Here is a 22709-nt window from a genome sequence, read left to right on the forward strand (position 1 = left end):
CTTTACATTGATTAATTTGTAAATCTACAACAATAATTAATTGAGCAATAATCTTTAGATAACCGATGATGAATCTATTTTGAAAAAGCAATGGAATCAATCTATTTTCTTTACTATTATTTTTATTTTTTTTTATCTTTTAAATTTTATTTCTATCTTTGTTTATCTTAATCCCCTATATTTTTTTATAATTTTATTTGACTAACTCTTGTATAGTTTTATAAGAACTAATTTGTTAAAAATCAATTCCGTGTTCGTTGGGAGACGACTTTGGGTTACTTTACCCTTACTATTTTGTTGACTACTTTCTTAACAATACTGAAGTTGTTATAGATAAGTAGTATTAATTTGAACGCGTCAACGACAGCGTTATCAGGCAGCTCGTCCACCCAATCTCCTTTGGCTTCTCCCAACCTTTTCTTCAACTCAGCCACTATAACCTTGTTCATGGCCTCAGCCTGACCATTGGTCTAGGATGCTCGACCGAGCTGGTCACATGTCGTATCCCCACTTGCTTATAGAAGTCCTTCAGCTTCTTGTCGATAAACTGATGGCCGTTGTCGGTGATGATCGTGTGAGGGAGGCCGAAGCAGCATATGATGTTGCGCCAGACGAAGGAGTGGACTTGCCGAGCGGTGATGTTAGCCAGGGCCTCTACTTCGACCCACTTGGTGAAATAGTCCACTGCAACAAGTATGAATTTCTTCTGTGCTCGGCCCATCGGGAAGGGTCCGACGATGTCCATGCCCCATTGAGCGAACGGCCACGGGGCTGTCAGGCTATGTAGCTCGGTCGGAGCCCTCTTTACGTCATTTCCATGGGCTTGACATCCTTCGCACTTGCGTATCATGGCTTCGCAGTCCTGTTCCATGGTCGGCCAAAAATAGCCTGCTCGGAGTATCCTCGCTTTCATCGTCCTCTGACCGGTGTGCATTCCACAAATGTCGTTATGGACCTCGTTCATAACGTACTCGGCTTCGTCTTCTGACAAGCACTTGAGGAGCAGCGCTGTGAATCCTCTCTTGTATAGGTCTTCTCCAATGACTATGAACCGAAGCGCTCGTCTCCTCTCCGTCGGGCTCACTTCTTCTCCGGCTTCGCACTTCTTCAAGAGTTGTCGCACCTCTCCTATCCAATCTGCCGCTCGGTCTGCTGCAGCGCACTCTCCTGCGGAAGGCTTCATGAGGGTTTGTCTGATGATAGTTTTCAGCTGGCCTTTCTCTTTTCCTTCCGCCAGCTTAGACAGCCTATCGGCTCTGGCATTTTCCGCTCGGGGGATGTGATGGATGGTGATTTCTTCGAATTCCTTCGTGGCTTCGAGCACTTTATGATAGTACTGGAGCAACAAGTCATCCTTAACCTGATACTCTCCCTGTACCTGCCCGACCACAAGCTTCGAATCAGTGTTACATCTTAACCTCGTCGCTCCCAAGTCCTTTGCTAGCTTCAACCCGGCGATCAGTGCTTCATATTCTGCTTGGTTATTCGAGGCTTTAAACTTGAATTGTAAGGAGTGCTCTATCGTGAAACCGCCCGGTCCCTCGATGACGATCCCTGCTCCAGCATTACGTTTATCCGATGATCCATCGACAAAGAGAATCCACATATGCTCCGATCGGGGGATCGATCCGTGGAGTTCAGCTGCAAAGTCTGCCAAATGTTGTCCTTTGACCGATCCTCTGGGTTCGTACTTGAGCCCGAACTCGGATAACTAGACCGACCAGGCGATCATCCTACCAGCTAAGTCGGGCTTCCGGAGTATCTTGGCGATGGGATGATCGGTGCGAACGATAACCTGGTGACTCTAGAAGTATTGGCGCAACCGGCGTGCAGCCGTTAGTAGCGCCAAGGCTATCTTCTCTACCAGCTGATACCTTGTTTCTGCGCTCTGCAGTACTCGACTGATGAAATATACAGGCCGCTGCTCCGGGACTTCTTGAATTAAGGTCGCACTAATCGTGTCGTCCGACACTGACAGGTATAACTGCAGAAGCAATCCCTTTACCGGTCGGCTCATTATTGGGGGACTGCTGATCATCTCCTTTATCTGCTGAAACGCCGCCTCGCATTGACCATCCCACTTTTCCGCAGTCTGCTTTTTCATGATCTTCAGGATCGGCCTGACCTTCTCCGTCAGTCTGGGTAAGAAACGTGCCAGAGAGGTTAGCCGTCCTATCAACCGCTGGACCTCCTTCAAGTTCTTGGGGCTTCTCATCTCAGTAATAGCGGGGCATTTGTCCGGGTTTGCCTCTATGCCTCGGGCGGTCAGCATGAAACCCAGGAATTTTCCGGCCGGCACCCCGAAGACACACTTCTCAGGGTTAAGACGCATATTGTATTTGCGCACTTAGTGGAAGACCTCACCGAGGTCGCGCACGTGATCTTCGGCGGTTTGCGACTTCACGACCATGTCGTCCACATACACCTCCATGGTCCGACCGATCTGCCTCCTGAAGACCCGGTCCATCAGCCTCTGATAGGTTGCTGATATCGCTGTCGTTAGGCGATCAAATTACCACTACTTTAGCAACTTCAGTATTGCCAGTTTGTAGTGAAGAAAATAGTTAGGGTTAAGATAACCCTGAGTCGTCTCACAACGAATACGGAATTGATCTCAAATATTTGATTCTCAAAAATGCAATTTAAAACTAGCAACTATAAAAATAGGGAGGTTTTGATATGCAAAGAAAATGACACGGAAGATTGTAAACACAGTAATAGTAAATAGGTCAATTCCACTGCTTTTTCTAAATAAGATTCTTCATTGGTTATCTAGAGATTATTGTTAAATTAATTATTGTTGTTGATTTACAAATAAATCAATGTAAAGACTCAATTCATTTGTTGGCATCCTCACTTTTAATCAAAGTACAGTCTCAATTAAAAGTGAGAATTATTAGATTGTCCATAGTAAATTCAATCAAAGTACAGTCTCAATTAATTTTACTATGCCTAATCATGTCTATTCCTTTGTTTCTTTACCAAATAGAAAACTTAATTAATCAAAGTAAAGTCTTGACTAATTTTAGTTAAAGTAATTACCTCTAATCAAATTAAAGTCTCAATTATTGGCAAAAACTTATTTAATCAAATGAAAGTTTCTAAACAAAATCAAAGTAAAGTCTCAATTTAATTTAAAAACCTTTTAACTCATATGATTAGCATGCATGTAGATTCAAAATCATTATTTTCTATTCGATTAAGAAGCAAAGGACATAGATAAACAAAAACCACAACAATAATCAAAATAACAAACACATAAATTCATCTAACCTTAGAATCCATTTAAGAAATTACAGTGGAATCAACCCTTAAAGCTTAGCCCTCCATGGCTTTGATGGAATACATGATGATATGAAAGAAAGAAAATAAAAGAAAGAATGAGAGATGTGGTGGTGATGGTATCTGCCAAAACCAGAGAGTTCTAAGTGTCTAAGCGGTCAGTTGTAAATTGTCCGTCCCTTCTGCTCCCTTAAGTCTCTTTATATAGGCTTCCACTGGACTTTGGGCTTTATCTGTCAGTTGCTAAAATCTTTTATTTTTATTTAATTAATTAGCAACTTAATTTTAAAAGGTGAGGATTGCCACATGGCATGATCTGGTTGAGTGGAGTTTAATTGGTAGGAGGGGTGCAACTTAGTGAAAACTGGGGGTGCAGAACAGGTTTTTGTGGTCCACTTTAAAAGAAGTGTGCAAGTAAAAACTAGGGGTGCATTTAGCTCCTGATTTATTCTTTTTCAGAATTTCTTGATTTTGGACTTATTTTGTAACTTTGAATATTTTAAAATCACACTATTAATTGACCAAAAATAAATTCCAGCTGCATTAACAAACGTTAGAATATCCAATAATATTTTATGCAACTCAAATCAATTTTTACGCCACTTTTACCAAACTTACTCAATAAATCCAATAATCACAAATCCTAATTAAATCAATCTTTAAGCACAGAAAAATCAATTAAATCCCCAAATTTAAATATTAAATGAGGGCAAAAATTTGAACTCATCAGTTGCCCCCGCGTTCTTCAGACCGAACGGCATGACCTCGTAGCAGAAATTTGCTCGATCTGTAATGAACGCCGTTTTGGATCTGTCCGGGCCATACATGGGGATTTGGTTGTACCCAGAGTACGCGTCCAGGAAGCTTAGGAATTTGTGTCCTGAGGCCCCATCCACCAGCCGATCGATGCTGGGTAGCGGGTACGCGTCTTTCGAGCAGGCTTTGTTGAGATCGGTGAAATCCGTGCACATCCTCCACTTCCCGCTCGTCTTCTTCACCATGACCACGTTGGCTAGCCACGTAGTATACTTGATCTCTTTGATGAATCCAGCTCCTTCTAGCTTCCTGACTTCCTCCTCGACCGCTCTTCTTCGCTCCTCTCCCATTTTTCTCTTCTTCTGAGCAACCGGGCGGGCTTCCCGGAAGATGGCCAACTTATGGGACATCACATCAGGGTGGACGCCTGGCATGTCAGCACTCGACCATGCGAACAGATCTTTGTTCTCTAAGATCACCGCCCCTAGGAGCTCTTCTTCCTCCGCGCTCAGGGCTCCCTCCATCTTGGTGACTTGTTCAGGTTGGCTCCCGATCGGTATCTCCTTGGTCTCTCCTTCTGGTTGCAACCGATCCTCGGTGTTCGTTCGGGGGTCTAAGTCCGTCATGGCTACCTCCGAACGGTGTTGTTTCTGCGGACGACTGTAAGGAGTGATCCTCAACCCTGCGGCATAGCATTGCCTGGCGATTTGTTGATCTGCGTGTACCGTGCATATTGACGGAGCTTCCCTGGTTAACCAACACCTTCCCGATCCCATACTCGGCTACCTCTATTGAGATGACCATCGGGTCATCATGATCGGGGTCGGGCGCCTTGAAGTCGTCGTCTGTAAACGTGATGGGGGGCATCGACCGGATCTTCTTCTCGACCAGATGAACCGACTTTAGCGCTCGAACATGCCTCTTTCGGGCTGCTGAGCTCGATCCTCCTCCGGTGAACCCTCCGGATATGGTATTGATATAGCCCCTGAGGGGTTTATCGTGGCTCCGACTGCGGCTCCTCCTTGGGCTCTGATCCGACCGGGACGGTCCTCTCCTTCGTCTCTCGGGTTCGGGCTCTCTCCGCTTCTCCCACCGGGCCGGGGGGGCTCTTCTTACTGGGCTTCTGTTCCTCACCGGGCTTTGCGGAGGACGATCTTGTCGAATGTACTTCTTTAGGTGCCCCTGCCGAATGAGCTCTTCTATTTTGTCGCGGAGCGTGTGGCACTCTTCGGTGGTGTGCCCGATCGTACGATGGTACTGGCAGTGTTTACTACCGTCGGCATCGGGTGGTGGGGGCTTCTTCCTTACTGCGGGGAGCGAGTCGGCGCTGAAGGCCTTTTGCAAAATCCTAGCCCGAGGAACAACCAGAGGAGTGTACGTTGTGAACTTCGGTGGCTTCCTTTCGCTGGGCCGAGCTGGGGGTTTGCTCGGCCGAGGCGCGGTCGCCTTAGGGAGTGCGGCGTCCTCCTTCTCCCTCTTCTTCACCCGGAACTCCTGCATATCTTCCATCTGTATGAACTTGGCCGCGCGTTCCCTCATCTCTTCCATCGTCTTCGGCTTCTCGGTTATCTTGTCCGCGAAAACTCCCGGCTGGAGCCCATATGAGAAGTGATGCCGAGCGATTTCGTCACTGAGATCCTTTATCTTGACCGACATCCGATTGTACCGATCGAAATAACTCCTCAGCGATTCCCCATCTTCCTGTCGGATGTTCACCAGGTTGTCGACCGTCAGAATGGCCGGTTTCAGGGGCGCGAATTGTGTGCTGAACCTTGTCTTCAGAGTGGCAAAAGAGTCAATACTGCCGGTCGACAGCTCGGAAAACCATTCCAAAGCCTCCCCCGTCAAAGAAGTCGAGAAGACACGGCACCAGATGGGGTCGCTAACCGCGTGGAACATCATCTGATGCATGAAAACCCGCATGTGATTGTCTGGATTGGTCGTGTCGTCGTATTTGTCGAATGTCGGCATTTTCCACTTCTCCGGCAGCGGCGTCTCCAAAATATACGATGTAAAGGGGGAGAATCCCGACGCGGGGATCGATTGACGCGATGGGCGGCCTCCATCGTTTGCTCCCGAGCTCTCCGCCATCGTGTGCGACGGATTTCCCCTTGAAGCCTAAGTCTTCTCGACCCGAGCCGGCTGTGATTGCTCGTGTCCTGTGGGTGGGGGACGACTTTCCACCCGTTCGGCTTCTCGATGCTGCTGCACCCGACTTAACCTGAGCGGGTCGGGTACGGTAGGCGTCGATGGGATTCCTTCTTCCTTCCGCCTCAGGATGGCGTTCTCCTCCCGCAAGATCTGCATCTGCACTTCATAGTTTCTCTGCATCTCATCCATCCTCTGCTGCATCGCTCTTATCATCTCCCTAGTATCTGCTTGATCGTCTGCCATCCTACCTCCGTCTACGTTGCTGTTCCGGTTCCTTGTGGTCACCATAAAGGTGCTCTCTTAAAGAAGACTGCTCGGCCCCACGGTGGGCGCCAAAATGTTTCGGGGTAGGGACCAAGAGCCTACTAAAAGAACCTCTCCAAACTTGCGTTACCCTTCTCCACAACAGTAACTTCAGCGAAATCCACTCCTTAGCTCGATCGGCTGGGATGACGATCGGGGGTACCTGTCTAAAAGGCTCCGATGCTTAAGTCAGTAATGGACCGATCGGTATACCAGTATAACTGCCGTAATAAATGCGCAAATAAGATCCTTACCAACCTACCTTTGGGCCCTATTTATAGTTTTCGGGATGGGCCTGTAATTAGGGTTTCTTAATCACGGCCCAATGACCTTTTAATCAAGATTACTGACTCGTTTAACGTTAATTAACTCGATTGACTGATCGTTTGACCGTGCGACCGATGGCCGCTTGATTGGGTTTGTTATACTGTTTTAATAAGTGAACCATTCATGTACGTCAGACCGACCGGCAGACGCATGCGAAGGATTACACAAGTCTAAAGAGATTGATCAACCGATGGTTGGTTCAATGTTTGTCGTGTTATGGTAGGTGCTACACGTACTTGTCCGATCGACCGATATGCCATCACGGGTCTGTGTCGCTCGACCAGGTGTTATCGATGGACCGATGGGCATGAACATGGTTGGCTTATGAATTATTTGTTTTACCGTTTGACCGATGGTCCTATAGGTTATTCGTGATCCGTTCGACCGATGGTCCTTTAACGATGCTACATGGCTGGTTGACAGAGCCGATTCGCCGGCGGTTCTGCAATTTATTCAGGAGGTCGTTCGACCGTTCGACCGCTAGCCTTACATGTACTAGTTTTTCAACTTTGGCCGATGGGCCTAAGAATTAGATTTGGCGGATTGACCGATGGGATGGGACGTACAGTACAGTTTCCATTATATTTTTTGAGCTTCTTATTCTACATTTTAATTTCTTTAAGTTTCTTTCTACTATTTCTTGTTTTCATTTTAAATTCATATCAAGAAACCTTCGGTAGTGGTGATTTTGATTTAGTGTCGAAATATGATGCTGGAAAAGAGATAAAATGAAAGAAAAAGAACACGAAAAGAACAAAAGAAAGTATCAAAAATAAATAGAAAAAAATAATAGCAAAAGAAAGTGGTAAAAGAGTACATTAAAATCACTATTAGCACTTGTTGTTTTGTATGTTTTGGTGCTTATAATTTGCAATCTGTTTGATCCAGTATTTTTACTTTCAACGTATATTGCTTACTGTTTTGAGAGTAAATGTCTTAAGCTTTGATGCTAAAATCTACTTTAGAACATTTCTTTAGATATTCATTTTGGTGTGCTTACTATATCTTAATATTTTCCTTTTCAATTTTTTGGTGATCTTTGAGTATGCCAAAGTTTTATTCTCCTTGAATTTTATATTCTTATTTTTTTTATTTTTCTTGCTTTATTTCTTGACCTCTTTTTTAGTTTGGTTATCATATTTTTTGAAATGAACAATTGGAATTGTAAGAGTGGTGAAGATCAAAACCACAAGCCAAAAGGAAAAAGTTACATGAAGCAACTTACATTTTGTGCATTTTGATTGATTTCAATTGAGTTGTAATATTGTATTGATTTTTCTCTTGTAATCCAAGACTTACTAGGTGTCTTGGAAGGAGTCTTTAATCGTATTTCAAAATTGGTGCACATCTCTTGTTTAAACTCATCTTGGAATGAAATTGTCTCTAAATCACTCTAGTTTCCTTTCTTAGAGTTGACTTCACCTTTCCTAAAAAACGTTCACCATACCTTTACCAAATACCAAAACCGATCCACTTTTCCATACTTCATCCTACCTTCCGCACAAGTTCTCTTCTCCATGAAGTTTCTTACATGCGTTTCCACGGAGTTTCTTACCTGTGCATTGGGAGGAGCATATGTGCCACTAAGGGGGCTTACCGGATTTGTTCCTTTAGGGTAACTCCCTCTTGAATAGCAATATATAACGCATTTATTTAAACATTGTCTGTATCGTAGCATGTTGATGTCTCATGTATAACCAACTAAAGATCCCGGTATGTCCAAGTTAAGGCCTAGGTCTAAAGGTACGGATTCCGTACACCTTCACATACCTATGCACCAATAATAAGCAATTGATTGCTTCGATATACTTGTTGGAGGACCAACAACTTATATTGAACTTCAATAGTAGGTACATGGGCAAAATAAGAGAAAACAAAAATAGAGAACAATCAAAATGTTTCTTCGCCACCGCACAAAAATGGTTCCCAACAATTGTGTCCCTTCCCACATATCTAAATTGTTGTAGACTTTTTAAAACTGCTGCAGTTGTTTCCTGTGGTGTGCCTTGTCTCCGTTCAACAGAGAGGGGGGGCAGGAGGGACGTCAAGGGTGATTCCTGCTTGGATTTGGCCCCATCCAATAAGACGCCAATGCTTCTCAACACGTCGACTAAGTGCTATCTTCTCACCCTTGCTAGTGCACACAGGGGATGTAAGTTGCAACTTTGCCAAGTCATTTTTCACAGCAATTACTCTGGCCCCCGTTGACATTGATCCTATGTTTAACATTAGCATCTCTCCCTTCGTCAGCTTTGATACCTTCCCCTGTCTCTCAGACCCTTTTGTTCGGACCCCAAGAAGCCGTCTAAGCAGGAAAAAGTTTACCTACAAGACCAATACAGAATAAGGTTGAGAAGAAATAAAGGTTTTACAAACATCTCTATCTTAACTCATCTTTTGAATTGCAAAAGTCAAACTTGATTGATAACTCATTACTGGCAGCAAGCACAAATCGATAATTAAGAATAACTTGCCTCCAATTCAACAAAAACCTCAGGTAGTGATCCGACCTCTCCTAGAACTTGACCTACCAACCTATCAGCACGTGTCAGTGTGGGATCCATTGTTGTCCCAACACCAATTAGGCCTCCAGGTACAGCAAATTGAAGCTCATTTTGTTCAGCATACAATGAAACTATTCTTGAGTATATTGGTGTGCATCGGATATTTCCACTCTCATCTTTAACAACAATCCCAGGTCGAACTTCAATGAATTGGTTCACCTTCAAAACACCCTGTAAAGAAAAATTTGTCAGGTAGTCTTACCTTAGTCTTTTAAGCCACGTTACATAAATACCAGACAGGCAAGGTTTATTTCATTCCTTGATTTCGGAATAAAAATAGCAAGTATCAAACATTATATAAATTATGCATTCCAGGCAAATCAAGACGACAGCGCAAATCAAGCAAGACTTACCCTCAAAATGCTTCCACCAGCTACACCTCCTTTTATTTCATCAACCTCAAAACCAGGTTTATTGACATCAAATGACCGGATTACAATCATGTTAGGTGGAGAAACAAAGTTCCTCTCAGGGATTGGGATCTTCTTCACAATATACTCGCACACAACATCAATATTATACTTTAACTGTGCTGAAATGGGTACTACTGGTGCACCATCGGCAACAGTTCCCTGGCACGTCACAAAAAAAAGGTGGAAACTTTCATGTAGGCTATTGAAAAGGAATTCAATTGTGTAAAAGAAATCTATTTAAAGAAAACTAACCTGTATAAACTTTGAAATTGCTTCATGCTGATTGATTGCCACATTTTCTTGAATCAAGTCAACCTTATTCTGAAGGATAATTATATGCTGTAGACGCATAATTTCCACAGCAGCTAAGTGCTCAGAGGTTTGTGGTTGTGGACAGCTTTCATTAGCAGCTATGAGTAATAAAGCTCCATCCATGATTGCTGCTCCATTAAGCATAGTAGCCATGAGAATATCATGTCCCTACAGATATTGGTAACATAAAAACATATATCACTCCTGTAAGAACAAACTAAAATATATATTAAATGATTTAGGCATTTGATTGGAGACCTGTCGTTACATTGCTTATAGATACCCAAGAGTAAAAGCAAAAAATATATATGACGAAATCTTAGGTGCTCTTTGCAGCACCTTTAGTTATTAGGTTAGTGAGCTGATTAAGGTGACCAAGGTGATTTATGAATGAGAATGAAACCTTAATAGCAAGGGGTATATTTAGATTTGAAAAGAATTCAAAAAGGTAACAAATCAGAAATCTTGAATGCCACCAATACAACAGTTTTACAGCAACAAATGACAGTATTAGTTGTGTTCCACTATGTATGATCAGTCACATAGATCACACTATGTAGTTGGACTCGGTTAGAAACCAAAATTCTCAAGGATACTATTCACCATAAGATCCTTTTATTGATGTCCTTGGTCTCCCCATACCCCTTTTCACATGGCTAAAAAAAAAAAGAATACAACATGATCTATTCTCATAAGCAGTACTTCTAATTACAAAAATTTGTCATTTTTCCTTGATGAATCATACCAATATATCCCCTTCTTGTGGCCACATTCATATTTCTTCAATAAACACAATTTTTCAATATTCCAAACCAGTAGCTATTATGCTCATTATGCTCCTTGAGCATCACATTTATCTTACTATGTAAGATTTTATGTATACTATACCACTTCTATAGCAGTATTAGAGTAACTACATACAGTAATGACTAACTTAGATGAGGGAATACATCTATAAGAGCAAGAGATCTCTATTGCTCATTAAGAGCACCTAAGAATTTTTCTGTGTGTATATTCATACATCATGCACATACACACACGATATCTCATATATTCCTTCCATTTAAGGACAGAAAATATGCTAAGGAGAGATGATGTATACAAGTAAATGTCTCAATATTATATCTTACCAAATGTGCAGGTATATCTCATATTATAGCTAAAATAAAATCTAATGAATGCATTATGCATTAAGCAGTCCTAAATAATAATGTAAGTCCAGGACTTTACCGGACAATCCACAAAAGAAACATGTCTCAGCAATTTCATCTTGCTGTTTTCAAACCCTGGCACATCACACATAGGACTATCTTCTTTCCCACTTCCATAAGCCCTGTAAGAAACAATTAATCAGCTCACCAAAAGTTAAAATAACCTGATATCATAATGGCTAATGGAAAAATAAGCACCCACTTGTAGCACATAGGCCTTGGACACCGTTCATCTTCACACTTGTATATTTTTGCATTTGCATAGCCAAGCTTGATTGTGATGTTACGCTCCAACTCATTTTTGAAACGCACAGTCTGCACAACATTCATGGAAACAATAGGTCAATAGTTTAAATATCTAAAGATAAAAGGTAAGTGTCAATAATAAAACATGGCAACTTTACGTGTAATCCTGCTTTTTAAAACAGAAGAACAAAAAAAAGCAAACAACCCCATAAAGCCTCTAGAAATAACCACTTCCAATCAAGAGAACCCAATTCAGGCTTTCAAATACAAATAGAATTTATCCATAACAAACTATAATATACATATTGAATAAAATCCACTAGCCAGGTTTTACAAGCTGAATGTCCCCACGTACTCAGGTTGACTAAATGAAAGTCACCCGCGATAACCATATAAGATGACGAGTACATACTCTTCTTAAACCTCTACTCCACAACAAAAGAAGTGTATTGGGACAAACCTAGGTCTCACATAAAAACACAATACATCTATATATATATATATATATATATATATATATATATATATGTGTGTGTGTGTGTGTGTGTGTGTTTTGTTGGGGGACCTAAACCATTTTCTAAAAGACTATCCTAAATCTATTAAAAGGGTCACTCACTATGGAATACACGTACCAAGCCCATCAATACTAGACATGACTGCATTGGGAAAACCTGAAGTCTAAAAGATAATGTCGAAATAAAATATATAAATGCAGCAATAGTCACTTTATAAACCAGTTTTGTAGAGTTCAATGAAACCTAAATCACTTGTAAGAAAGAGAAACATTCCAAGACAAAGGAATACCTGGACACCTGATATTGCTTTCACAACTGTTGACTTGCCATGTGCCACATGACCAATAGTGCCTGTCAGGATGCAATGCTATACATCAATATCCAGTTACAGATGGAAGAGAAGCTTACACAACTTATGTTGTACAGTTTAATTTTCATGTGGCATCAGCTTAAAGATTTCTACACTGCCAACCAATTAGAAATCACCATATGTATTACTTTAAATACAGTTTTAACGAAAGTGAACAGTTTTAATATATATTGTAATCTATGATTGGATAATAATATTAAGAAATTGCACACCATCAGTGCATTTTAATTACATTATAAGCGCTAAATCAAAAAAATGTGCGAAAATATTACCAATATTAATAGTAGCTTGCCGAGATATGACTTCTGGAGAAAGTGGATGCAACTTTGTCACATCCAACTTACTCAGGTCTTGCTCCATCAAACCCTTCCGCGACATTTTGGCAGATTTCGATGGGATCTTAAGTGGCGAAACTGTTTTGTGACCTGACAACTAAACTATCTGCATGTATATATAACACGGGACAACAAAAAACTGCATCAGAATATACCATTTCTTTACTTGAAATGTATATCTATGTAATGTAATGCATTAGACAAAATCTAATCCTCTATTGTCTTATCCAACCACAACCCCTCACCGGTGAGGGGTAAATTGTGTATACTTCACGCAGATTTATTATTTTCTAATAAATAAAATTAAATACTACAAGTGTGTCCAAAATAATATTGGTCTACGCTTTTTGGTATAATTTTCTAACATATCAAAATTGTGCACAGAAAACACTTTAGATTTGTAGCATTTATGAATATATTGTTCAACCTTCAGTTCAGGCACCAAAGCCCAACAAACACAACTTTTTTTCGCACAAATTCTATTTTGCAAGACACTTGAGTAGATTGCCGAATGAGCATAAAGATATATTTACTGAAAAAAAAACCTTTTAGTCTTTTCAAAGAAGACAAGAATCAATATAATTTTCCTTTTGCCTAATTTCAATTTCCAAAACCATCATGAATATCACACTCGCGTGATAACTCTCGTAAACTCGTTCGAGTTCACTTTACATTCCCACACCCATTATCCGAGTTGACTCAGAAGCAAACTCATTTTTGGAGCAGGATTGGTAGGCTCGCTGGGAACTCGGTGAGCTCGGCGAAACTCCCGAGCTTGCAATCGAGTTGGAGAGTCCATAGGGGTTTTCTTTTTAACCCAAAAGAAAGCCATCGATTGTCGTTTCTTGTGCGGAAATAGAAAAGCTCACCGCGATTTCGTTCTTCTCCTACAACTCGCTGTTCTTGTCTCTATTCGCCTCGTATCGTTCTCTTTCCGGTCACCCCAAATTCCTCGTCGTTTCGCAGCGTGGTGGTACGTCGTCCTCTCTAGTTGCGGTTTTCTCAGCTCGCGGATTTTTCTGTTTGCAGTTCTCCGAAAATGGAAGCTCCACAACACTTGCTTCGTCTTGGAACTTATGATTCGAGCTCAACGACAGTCACTAGGTTTTTTTCGGCGCTCCAGGACATGTGAACCAGTTGATGTTGGGCTTAGAAATGATTGTTTGCTTTCAATATGGACCATAACTATTTAAAGTACAATTAGAGGTTTGCTTCTTACACCTCCATAATTGCTAACTGCACGCCCATAACTTCTAAAGTGTCTGGTTCTTCGCATTTTATTTGAAAGCTGCTGCTCCTTGTTCACAGTTACCTATAATTTTCACTATCGAGGTCTAAAATTTCGCCGCAATCGTCACATTTTGAAGTTTTTCCAATTCATTATCATTCCTCACATAATTTTAATATTGAGGTGAACACGCCACTTTCCAGAAAATGGTCCTTCTGGATTCCGGAAAAGTGTTTATTACGGAACACTAATCATGAATCCCTAATTCAGAATTCAAAGTCCGATGATCTTCCGAAATAATCAAACCAAAAAGTTCTTGAAAAATACATTATGGTAAAAAGAAAAATACTAACTCACCTGTTGACGAAGGATTATGTTGTTTTCTTTTAAAATTATTGAATATGGTGTAAGTTGATTAAGAAAGCTAAGTGAAATCTCCACTGGACATTAAGATATCAAGCTATCTAGATGTGAAGGTTCCTTTCGCAAAGCTCAAGAGAAGAAGATGATGGATTGATTCAAAACAAAAAAGAAATGGAAAGCACATAAACCATAGAAAACCAAGAACAATTAAAGGAAGAAGAAAACATAAAATGAAAAGGAAAAAAATGGTAAAAATGTGAGAAGCACGCCACTACAAAGTTAAGCTAGAAGTCATGGCAACCTTGAATATGATTGGATGTGTGTCGCCACTTGCTATGCAAGATAAGGCTTAAAAGTTTCACTCCCAAGGGAGGAAACTCTCACAAATGGTTGAGACACAAGAGTGTTTTTACTTCAAAATGTTCAACTCTTTTACATGTCTATGAGCACCCCTTATATAGAAGAGTTTAGGGGCCTCTAAGCAAATCAAAGATACCTAAGGATATCTGTACAAAAACCTAACCCTAGCTTCTAGAAACTAGGTCAAATAAGGTTACAAAAATTAGAGACAAAAGACCTAATTATGGTGTGTACCAGGCTAATTTCGTTCTAGCACAAAAGGAGACAAAGAATGTGTCTCAATGTCTCCAAAAAGTGGCCAAAGTATGCTAAAAACAAAGGAGACCAAAGGTACATAGGTACACTTGCTTCATGGCTTTTACTTTATGTTTTATGCTTTTGCTTTACTCTCTCCTCCACATCATTTATGCTCCCCAATCACCATGCACCACCTAGCATTGTTTTCTTACTCCTAATTAACTTACAAAGTAAATAAACATAGATTAGCATGTTGGCTTAAGTCAAGTCAACTATAGTCAACAAAGTCAAACCTAGTCAAAGGTCAATACAATAAGTCAACTAAAGTTGATTCAACTAAGTCAACTTTGGAAATCAAAAATAACAAATACAAATAAAAAGTATGAAGGATTAGTGAACTTCCTTTCTAAACATGCTTAGTCTTCTTAAACATGTGCCTCCATTCTTGGTTGGGGTCAATCCTTCATCACCTATTTTTTGGCAAGAACAATGCAGCGGTGTCGACTCAGTGGTGAACGATGGCGGTTGTGCTTTGCAGACCAGTGGTGACAAAGCAGAAGCAGCGGCAGCGGCGTGGTGCACAGTGGACAGCGTCTTGCAAACCTACAAGAAGGAGTTAGCGTAAAATTATAATTCCAGGATATTTTTGTCTTTTGACTTTATCAAGGGATGTATGTTTCTGATGATCATGTATTGTCAAAACGGATAGCATAAGCATATGTTTGTCAAATATAGAACATGTTACAAATATAATTATTCGTATGAACCAATATTAAGTTTTCTAAAAAATATTCACTGTATAACTTGAAAAGTCCCAATAATTCACACCATGTTGGTTAGCTTTAAAAATCTATCGAGTAGTTGGCCCAAGCAAAAATTCAGCATAGTCATATCATAATTGTTTCTGAACATTTCTGACCTAACAAATGATTTGGACTTGCTATACCCAATTGGATTGGACAATTTCAACATGATGATTCAACAAGTTTTAATAACATTGATCCCATAATTTACTTTTCATAACTTTTTATTCTGTTAATTTTGAAAACACATTAACATCAAAGATTTTAGTTTCACCTTTTGTCTTGACGTCAATCAATTGAAAACTTAATATGGATTTTAAAATTAGAGCAATCATGGCACAATATATGCCCCTGGAATGCTAAGCTTGCTAAGCGAAAGTTCCAAATCATGTGATCAAAGAACATGAAAAGAAAATTAGGTTAATCAATATACTGTTTTCACCGCAAGCAGCATGGGTGTCACTTTTTCCCTTATCATATTTGAGTCAACTTGAATTTTTACACTGAAGTTAGGGGATTGTATCATATGGAAATGGAAATGTAGTATTTTTTATATTTAGAAGGCAGAGTGGATTACTTAGCTTATTTCTATCACAAGAATTTTTATTTAGTTATGTAGATTATTTTTTCAATTGTAGTTGTTTTAATACTTTAATAATTATGAAAACTCATTCACTTAATATTGATGCTAGAGGAACTTCTCTTCCCTGTTAGCATGGTTTTGAGGCTCTCTGCTTTCAATAAGTTGGATGGATATAAGATTAGTTGGTAGTATTGAGGAATCATATTTTTGTCATTTCATTTTTATTAATTTGATTTATTTATTTATTTTATTTTTACAGTTTAGATTTGCCTTTTTTTACTTTACTGCATTTCATTATTATTTTATTTTATTTTATTTTCTTATTTATTGAAAGAAGACATCATGTAATGATAGATAGTTATAAAATATACAGGAAGTGACATTTTGTGACTATTATTGTAATAAAATTGAAAAATTAGTAAGAAATGTATGTGAGAGAATAATCATATTTTATAATAGGTAAGAACAATAACTTATCATTACTAGCAATTTATTATTTTAATATAATAATTTGTGTAAACACATGTTGTGCATATGATTTTTTAAATATACGTGATATTATATTAGCAGATAATGATATTGTAATGTTATTAAGTTAATATATAAAATAAAATTATATTTATTAAAAATAAAGTGAAATATATCAGGAAAGATAAAAGAATAATGATTGATAAATAGAAAAAAAAAATAGAGATAAACGATTTTATTAAAAACTTGTAAAAATAACAGTCAATTTTTAAAAATTTAATAAATAATTATATTTTAAAGGGTAAAATTGAAATTTTGAAATGTGGACACAAAAGAGAGAATTCACTTTATATATTGTTATAGATACTAACATGTCTATTGATGTATAACATTGTTTAAAGATTTATCTTTGACTTAAGTTTATGTATTTAAAATATTATCTTATAATAATTTTATTTTATTTATTTATCTTTTTCTTATATATATATATATATATATATAAAATTAAAAATACATTTAATGAAATTCATAAATATGATATTTTTTATTAATATTTATTGTATAATTATAATTATTACTTTTTAATATAATTCTATATAAATAAAATATATAGATAAATAATATATATTTATTATATTATTAAAACTATTACTTTTAATAAAATTGTATACAAATAAAATATATAGATGAATAATATAGAATGTTTAATGTATTAATCAACATTTATACCCATTTAAATTTTATATGTTATTATAATATATTATTTATTATAAATAATTTAAAATTGGTAACTTCTAATACGAGCATTAAAACAAGTTTCGAATTCTCAATACTGAATTTGTCCCGAACAAATCACTATATTTTTTTCCAATCATTTAATTATGTTTAATATCCTAATTTTACTGATTTTCTTTTTAATAATATTGTAAAATGGCTTGTTTTATATTATTGTTACTTATATTGGAACTTTAATATTTCGTACCAAATTTTAATAATCAAATATCTATATTTTACTTAAATTATTGTATAATTAAAATTATTAGAATGCAAAAGACTATTTGGAAGTTCATACTTTTCAATAGAATGTAAATTTCAAATCGAATAATTATATCTTATTTCAATCAAATCAAAGTTATTTTTTTATAGATTAAAGCAATACCTCGTCAAAAGATTTCTAAATGGGTTCTACTCTTAAAGATAGTAGTCGTTCGCCAAGTTGTTGTTCTTATGTCAAAGTGAACGATACCTATAAAAGAGACTCAAACACTCAAGTCAACAAAGAACTTTTCTTGGATAGTCAAATCTCTCAAATTAGCAATTAATGATGAAATTGATCTTAATTATTTGGGTCCACGTGTATTTATACTAAATTTCTAAGGATCATTACTTGGCCTTTTACAGTCATATGTGGATCCTGACTTCATTATGGGCTTGGACCTAGCTATGGACTTTGTGGGCCTAATGTTGGAGGCCCAACTTGCTAGAAGGTCTACTCGATTAGCAAATTCTTCTTAGTTACAAAAACGCTTCATACTTACTGGTTTGTTGATAAATACTCTGCTTTTGGTTGAGTGCCTTGCTATTTGGTCACTTACTTTTAGTGTTTATCTTATCAAGGCTATTAAGTATTTGGTTCGGACTTCTTGGACTCAACTGATAACTAGCTGATTCTCTATGCATCAGGTTTTCTAATCTTCTTAAGGGGTTGTCCTTCTTAAAGGCTTAGAGTCGATCTTCCTTTAGGGATGGGCCAATTCCCTTCCTAAGGCCTAACCATTGACTAGGAACTGGTCAGTCCTATATGATACATCAACCCTCCAACCTTTTGCCAATTTCATTTGCCAAAGCTTCGAGGAGTTCTAACAAGCCTTTTGATGGGTTATGCTGGCCGTCTAAGGTTTGTGTAAGGTAGAGAAGTCCATGGTTCGTAGTTTATTCTATCTTTTTGTGTCCTCAAATTTGTTTTTTGAAAAGAAAAAAGAAAAAAGAAAAAAGAAAAAATAAAAATTCCTAAATTCTTATTGTCCTTAGTTTGCTTTTGATAACGTTGTCATTGACATGATCAAATCAATACTACTTATCTATAACAACTTCAGTATTGTTAAGAAAATAGTCAACAAAATAGAAAGGGTAAAGTAACCCAAAGTCGTTTCCCAAAGAACACATAATTGCTTTCTAACAAATTAGTTCTTATATAAACTATACAAAAGAGTTAGTCAACTACATTAGGAGCATGCCACATGGCAAGAACACGTGTCTCACAAAAGATAGCAACTTGGAGAGCACTCTAGCTAAAGGCCCACAACCTTTTAGAAGGTTTGTGCTCCATAGGGTTTTTACCTTAGACCCATGTGTTTCCTTAGGGTCCATCTCCTTTAGGCCCAAAACGCTACACTACAACCTTATGCCCAATACAAGGCCCAAAAGAAACCCTAAACTACTTGGTCCATTATACAAGGCCCAAAAGAAAACCCTATACTACTAAGCCTATAATATAAGGCCCAAAATAAACCTAATCTTTTAAGAACTCACTAATGGCCCATAATGATAATAGCTTGGGCTTACCTTTCATAGATGACTCTAACTCTTCTTGAGTGTGTTTGGTCGTTGCTCGAGGGTATGCCATTAGAGAGGGAGGTAACATCATGCCAACGACTTTTCTCGAGTGGGTTGTGAATGATAAGGTTAGCGTGTCGAAGAAACTGATGGAAAATAGTGCCAGATTGGTGAACCAATCTAGGGTTGGTCCTTGCAGAGTGGAGGAACATGCCTTGCACAGAACGTCATTAAGAGTTGAGTAAAGGCTGGTTTGGTTGGTGTACATGACCACATATTCAATGGGGATCAATAGTGCCATCATAATAGACTGTGGGAACCTTCCATTGCTTAGGGAGGGGGTTTTAGTGATGCAATCAATGATGGGATTTGTGTGACTACTCCTTGATGTTAAGGAATTATTGGTCACACCTTTAGTATTGGAGGTTGGGTTGTACTCTCTCTCTTTTTCTATTTCATGAGCAGCCATTCCTCTAGATAGGGTTTTCGGCCCTGCATACACAGTATCGTCAACTCCTTTTCCATTGACCTGTTTTTCGTCTCAATCCTCCTTTTCAACCTCGTGTTTTCTTCTTCCAAGGCATCCATTTCCTTAGCATTTCGCTTGCTATAGTCAGCGAAATCTTGTTGCATTTTTGCTTACACTTATAGGATAACAACTAGATTAGTAGAGGGTCCAACTCCTTTTGCTTTTACTGTCTTGCTTTTGGTAGACAACATTTTTCAAGTTTTCACATTTTCATGTCTTCACGGCTTCTTCTTCATAGAATATAATTTGACCCCACAATGGGCTCCAATTGTTCTTACGAGGTCAATGTATACTCTGCAAAGTCTCCTAAAATGCTCTAAAGGGTTCACAAACTTGGTCTCAAGGGGTATTCATCCTCCAAAGTCACGGACATAGGGGGAGGTGCCTACAAAAGACACTTTAATGCCAAAGTAATTCTGGAATGTTAAAGAATAAATGTTAAAGAATATGTAGTCATGTACTTCGTAAAATGTGCTTGTATATTAGGGTTCATGATCCTTACTTAGTTTGGCTTTAGTTTAGTTGACCTAATTACCTGATAATCCTATTGAGATAACTAACCTTGGATTTACCTGCTTTGATGTTTATGTTGGCTTGATTTGTTGGCATAGTTCGAGTACATGTCGTTCTAGAGGGCCAACATGTACTTCGTTGGGTCGTGTACCTTGTAGGGTACCTTGGTCGTGTATAACACATTAGCCCCCAGGTCATGTACCTTAGTGGGTATCCTGCTTGTGTACAACACAAGTATAATTAATAAGTCTTTGGAGTTGTATTTTAGGCCAAAGTTTTTATTGTAGTTTTCAATTTTTCCTTGTAATATTTTTGGGTCAAGAATCCAAGGAAGCATGATGAAGCCCAATATCATAGGCCAACATGATGGCAACACATGCTTCCTTATTGAGCTTGATTGTGGTTGCACAGACTAAGGCCAAATCCAACGTCAACAACATTCTTCGAAGACCCTTTAGCATCATTTTAGCAGCCAACCATTTTCTTGGGCCTGCATAATGTTTCTTCTAGCAACCCAATTGGTTTGGAGCAACAAGCATGCATCTTCTATGTTGGCCTAATTCAAACAGTGCTAGTGTCATGTACGCGACCAACAACCCAACGATTTCAAAGCGTCAAAGCCTTTTCTTTTCTCATCAGGATTCACATTTTGCTAGCTAAGGTTCCTTCTTCATCCCTTAGGCATTCAACCTCTTAGCCGCTAGGGTTCCTTCCCCACGAGAGGGTTGCCCTCCATTTTTAGCCGATAGGGTTTTGTTAGTGGCATGTTTTCCTTCTTCTAGGTACATGACTACCTTTCTTCTTCTTATAAAAGGTAGGCCACTGATTGTAAGAGTTAACTTTGATGATATGAGTGATTCGTGTTTCTGCATTATTTCCTTTCAAAGTTCACCTTCTTCACCAAGAGTTCAACCTAGGGTTGCCTCATTAGTGAGAATATAACGAGTCCATCTTCAAGAGAAAGGAAGCCAAGAGGAAACCATGCGGCATTCATGAGACTTACGTGGAGAAGGATAAAGGCGCAAAAGCTAGAAGATGAGTAAAAAAGTGGTGTGGAAATGGTGTTTGGAGAAGCTCTCAAGTGAGTTTAGGACAACACTCAAGGAAGGAGGCTAGAGGAAGCCACTAAGGAGAACTCTAGCCTAAGTTGATTCACAAAAAGAAAGGATTCTGGAGTTATCTCAATAGAGTTTCTCTACTATATTCATGAATGAATTTGCAAGGGTCCTAAACTCTCTATTTATAGGAGAAAATGAGAGCTAAGTGGTCTAGAAAAATGGTGGGAAAAAGGATCTAGAATGTGGTATTTCGATCTAAAAAGAGAGCATGAGGGAAGTGTGACTTGCCATCCAAGCAAATCACATGGAGCATGCATGAAGGCACCTAAGAGAAGCTTGGTGACCAAGCTTTGCGCGAGAAGGATCTAGAACCTTGAGAAATGCACTCTCCTTTTTGGTGGCCCAACTCTCCTTTGGTCGAATTCACCTTTAAAGCCCAATACATGGCCCAAAGAAAAGCCTATTCTACAATACCTAAAATACAAGGCCCAAAATTAAACCCTATTCTAATATTTACAAACAAAGAGTCATAGACTAGGTCTTCACATCTTCCTTGACCCGTGTAAAGTTCATCTTGGGCCTTACATGTACATTTGAGGCCCATTCCTCTTGTATTCTCCTAGCCATTGCTCTTGTACATCTCATCAGCATCCAAGTTTGTAACATTTACGAATTTAAATAATAAAATAAAGAAGTAACAATAAATCATCATTTATTATAATTCATTTCCCAAAAATACATGAAATTTAAAACTTTATTTCACTATAAATAATCGTAAGTCCATGCTTATAAAAATTCATATAAAATATCAAGGTCTGATAATATAAAAGTTTACAATTTATTCAAAAACATAATAAACTCAGATAAAAATCTTCTCCTAGACTAGCCCATACTCTGGCTCTATCCCTCACCAGATCCACCTACAACATCATCTATTCCCGTATACCGGGTACACGATCATCACCAAACACAAGCAGATAAGGTGAGCTAACAATATATAAACATATACAATCATATATATTAAGCATATTTATATCAAAGGAACACTATCTCAAGATGTCTTGCTGCCATACGTTCAAGCCACAACTTGTAGAGCACGTGTGGGAAACTTGCTACGGACCATACTCCGTAACGCTAGGTGGAGTTCCCAATACAAACATAGTTCGTAACGTCCCAAGACTACCAAACTAGTCAGCTAGTTACTAATGAGGGCAACCTATCTGGAC

The 22709-nt window shown here is 38.6% G+C and overlaps 3 protein-coding genes across 3 annotated transcripts; all 3 read right to left on the reverse strand.

Annotated features, from left to right (window-relative positions):
• Positions 1-445: 445 nt before the first annotated feature.
• Positions 446-1606, reverse strand: LOC114184581. The gene has a single exon (XM_028071888.1). The coding sequence runs from the start codon at positions 1604-1606 to the stop codon at positions 446-448; it is 1161 nt and encodes a 386-aa protein (XP_027927689.1).
• Positions 1607-4575: 2969 nt separating this feature from the next.
• Positions 4576-6129, reverse strand: LOC114184582. The gene has a single exon (XM_028071889.1). It carries the CDS (start codon positions 6127-6129, stop codon positions 4576-4578), a length of 1554 nt encoding a protein of 517 aa, XP_027927690.1.
• Positions 6130-8614: 2485 nt separating this feature from the next.
• On the reverse strand, positions 8615-13947 carry LOC114185424 (eukaryotic translation initiation factor 2 subunit gamma-like). Its single transcript, XM_028073137.1, has 9 exons — positions 13655-13947; positions 12723-12891; positions 12370-12431; positions 11522-11634; positions 11339-11441; positions 10049-10276; positions 9737-9955; positions 9294-9554; positions 8615-9144 (listed from the first exon to the last, which is right to left on the reverse strand). The coding sequence occupies exons 2-9, from the start codon at positions 12826-12828 to the stop codon at positions 8836-8838; spliced, it is 1401 nt and encodes a 466-aa protein (XP_027928938.1). The 5' UTR covers positions 12829-12891; positions 13655-13947; the 3' UTR covers positions 8615-8835.
• Between the last annotated feature and the right edge of the window lie 8762 nt (positions 13948-22709).

Source organism: Vigna unguiculata, chromosome 5, assembly GCF_004118075.2.
Source record: "Vigna unguiculata cultivar IT97K-499-35 chromosome 5, ASM411807v1, whole genome shotgun sequence".
In the NCBI taxonomy this organism is placed as follows: domain Eukaryota; kingdom Viridiplantae; phylum Streptophyta; class Magnoliopsida; order Fabales; family Fabaceae; genus Vigna; species Vigna unguiculata.

Excerpts from the sequence above, each read along its gene's own strand:
- LOC114184581 (XM_028071888.1), bottom strand. The coding sequence starts at position 1,606 with ATGTGGATTCTCTTTGTCGATGGATCATCGGATAAACGTAATGCTGGA.
- LOC114185424 (XM_028073137.1), bottom strand. The coding sequence starts at position 12,828 with ATGTCGCGGAAGGGTTTGATGGAGCAAGACCTGAGTAAGTTGGATGTG. Across the intron at positions 11,635-12,369 it reads AAGCAATATCAGGTGTCCAG|ACTGTGCGTTTCAAAAATGA; the intron begins GTATTCCTTTGT and ends AATGTTGTGCAG. Across the intron at positions 9,555-9,736 it reads CTGGTGGAAGCATTTTGAGG|GGTGTTTTGAAGGTGAACCA; the intron begins GTAAGTCTTGCT and ends TTTTCTTTACAG.
- LOC114184582 (XM_028071889.1), bottom strand. The coding sequence starts at position 6,129 with ATGGCGGAGAGCTCGGGAGCAAACGATGGAGGCCGCCCATCGCGTCAA.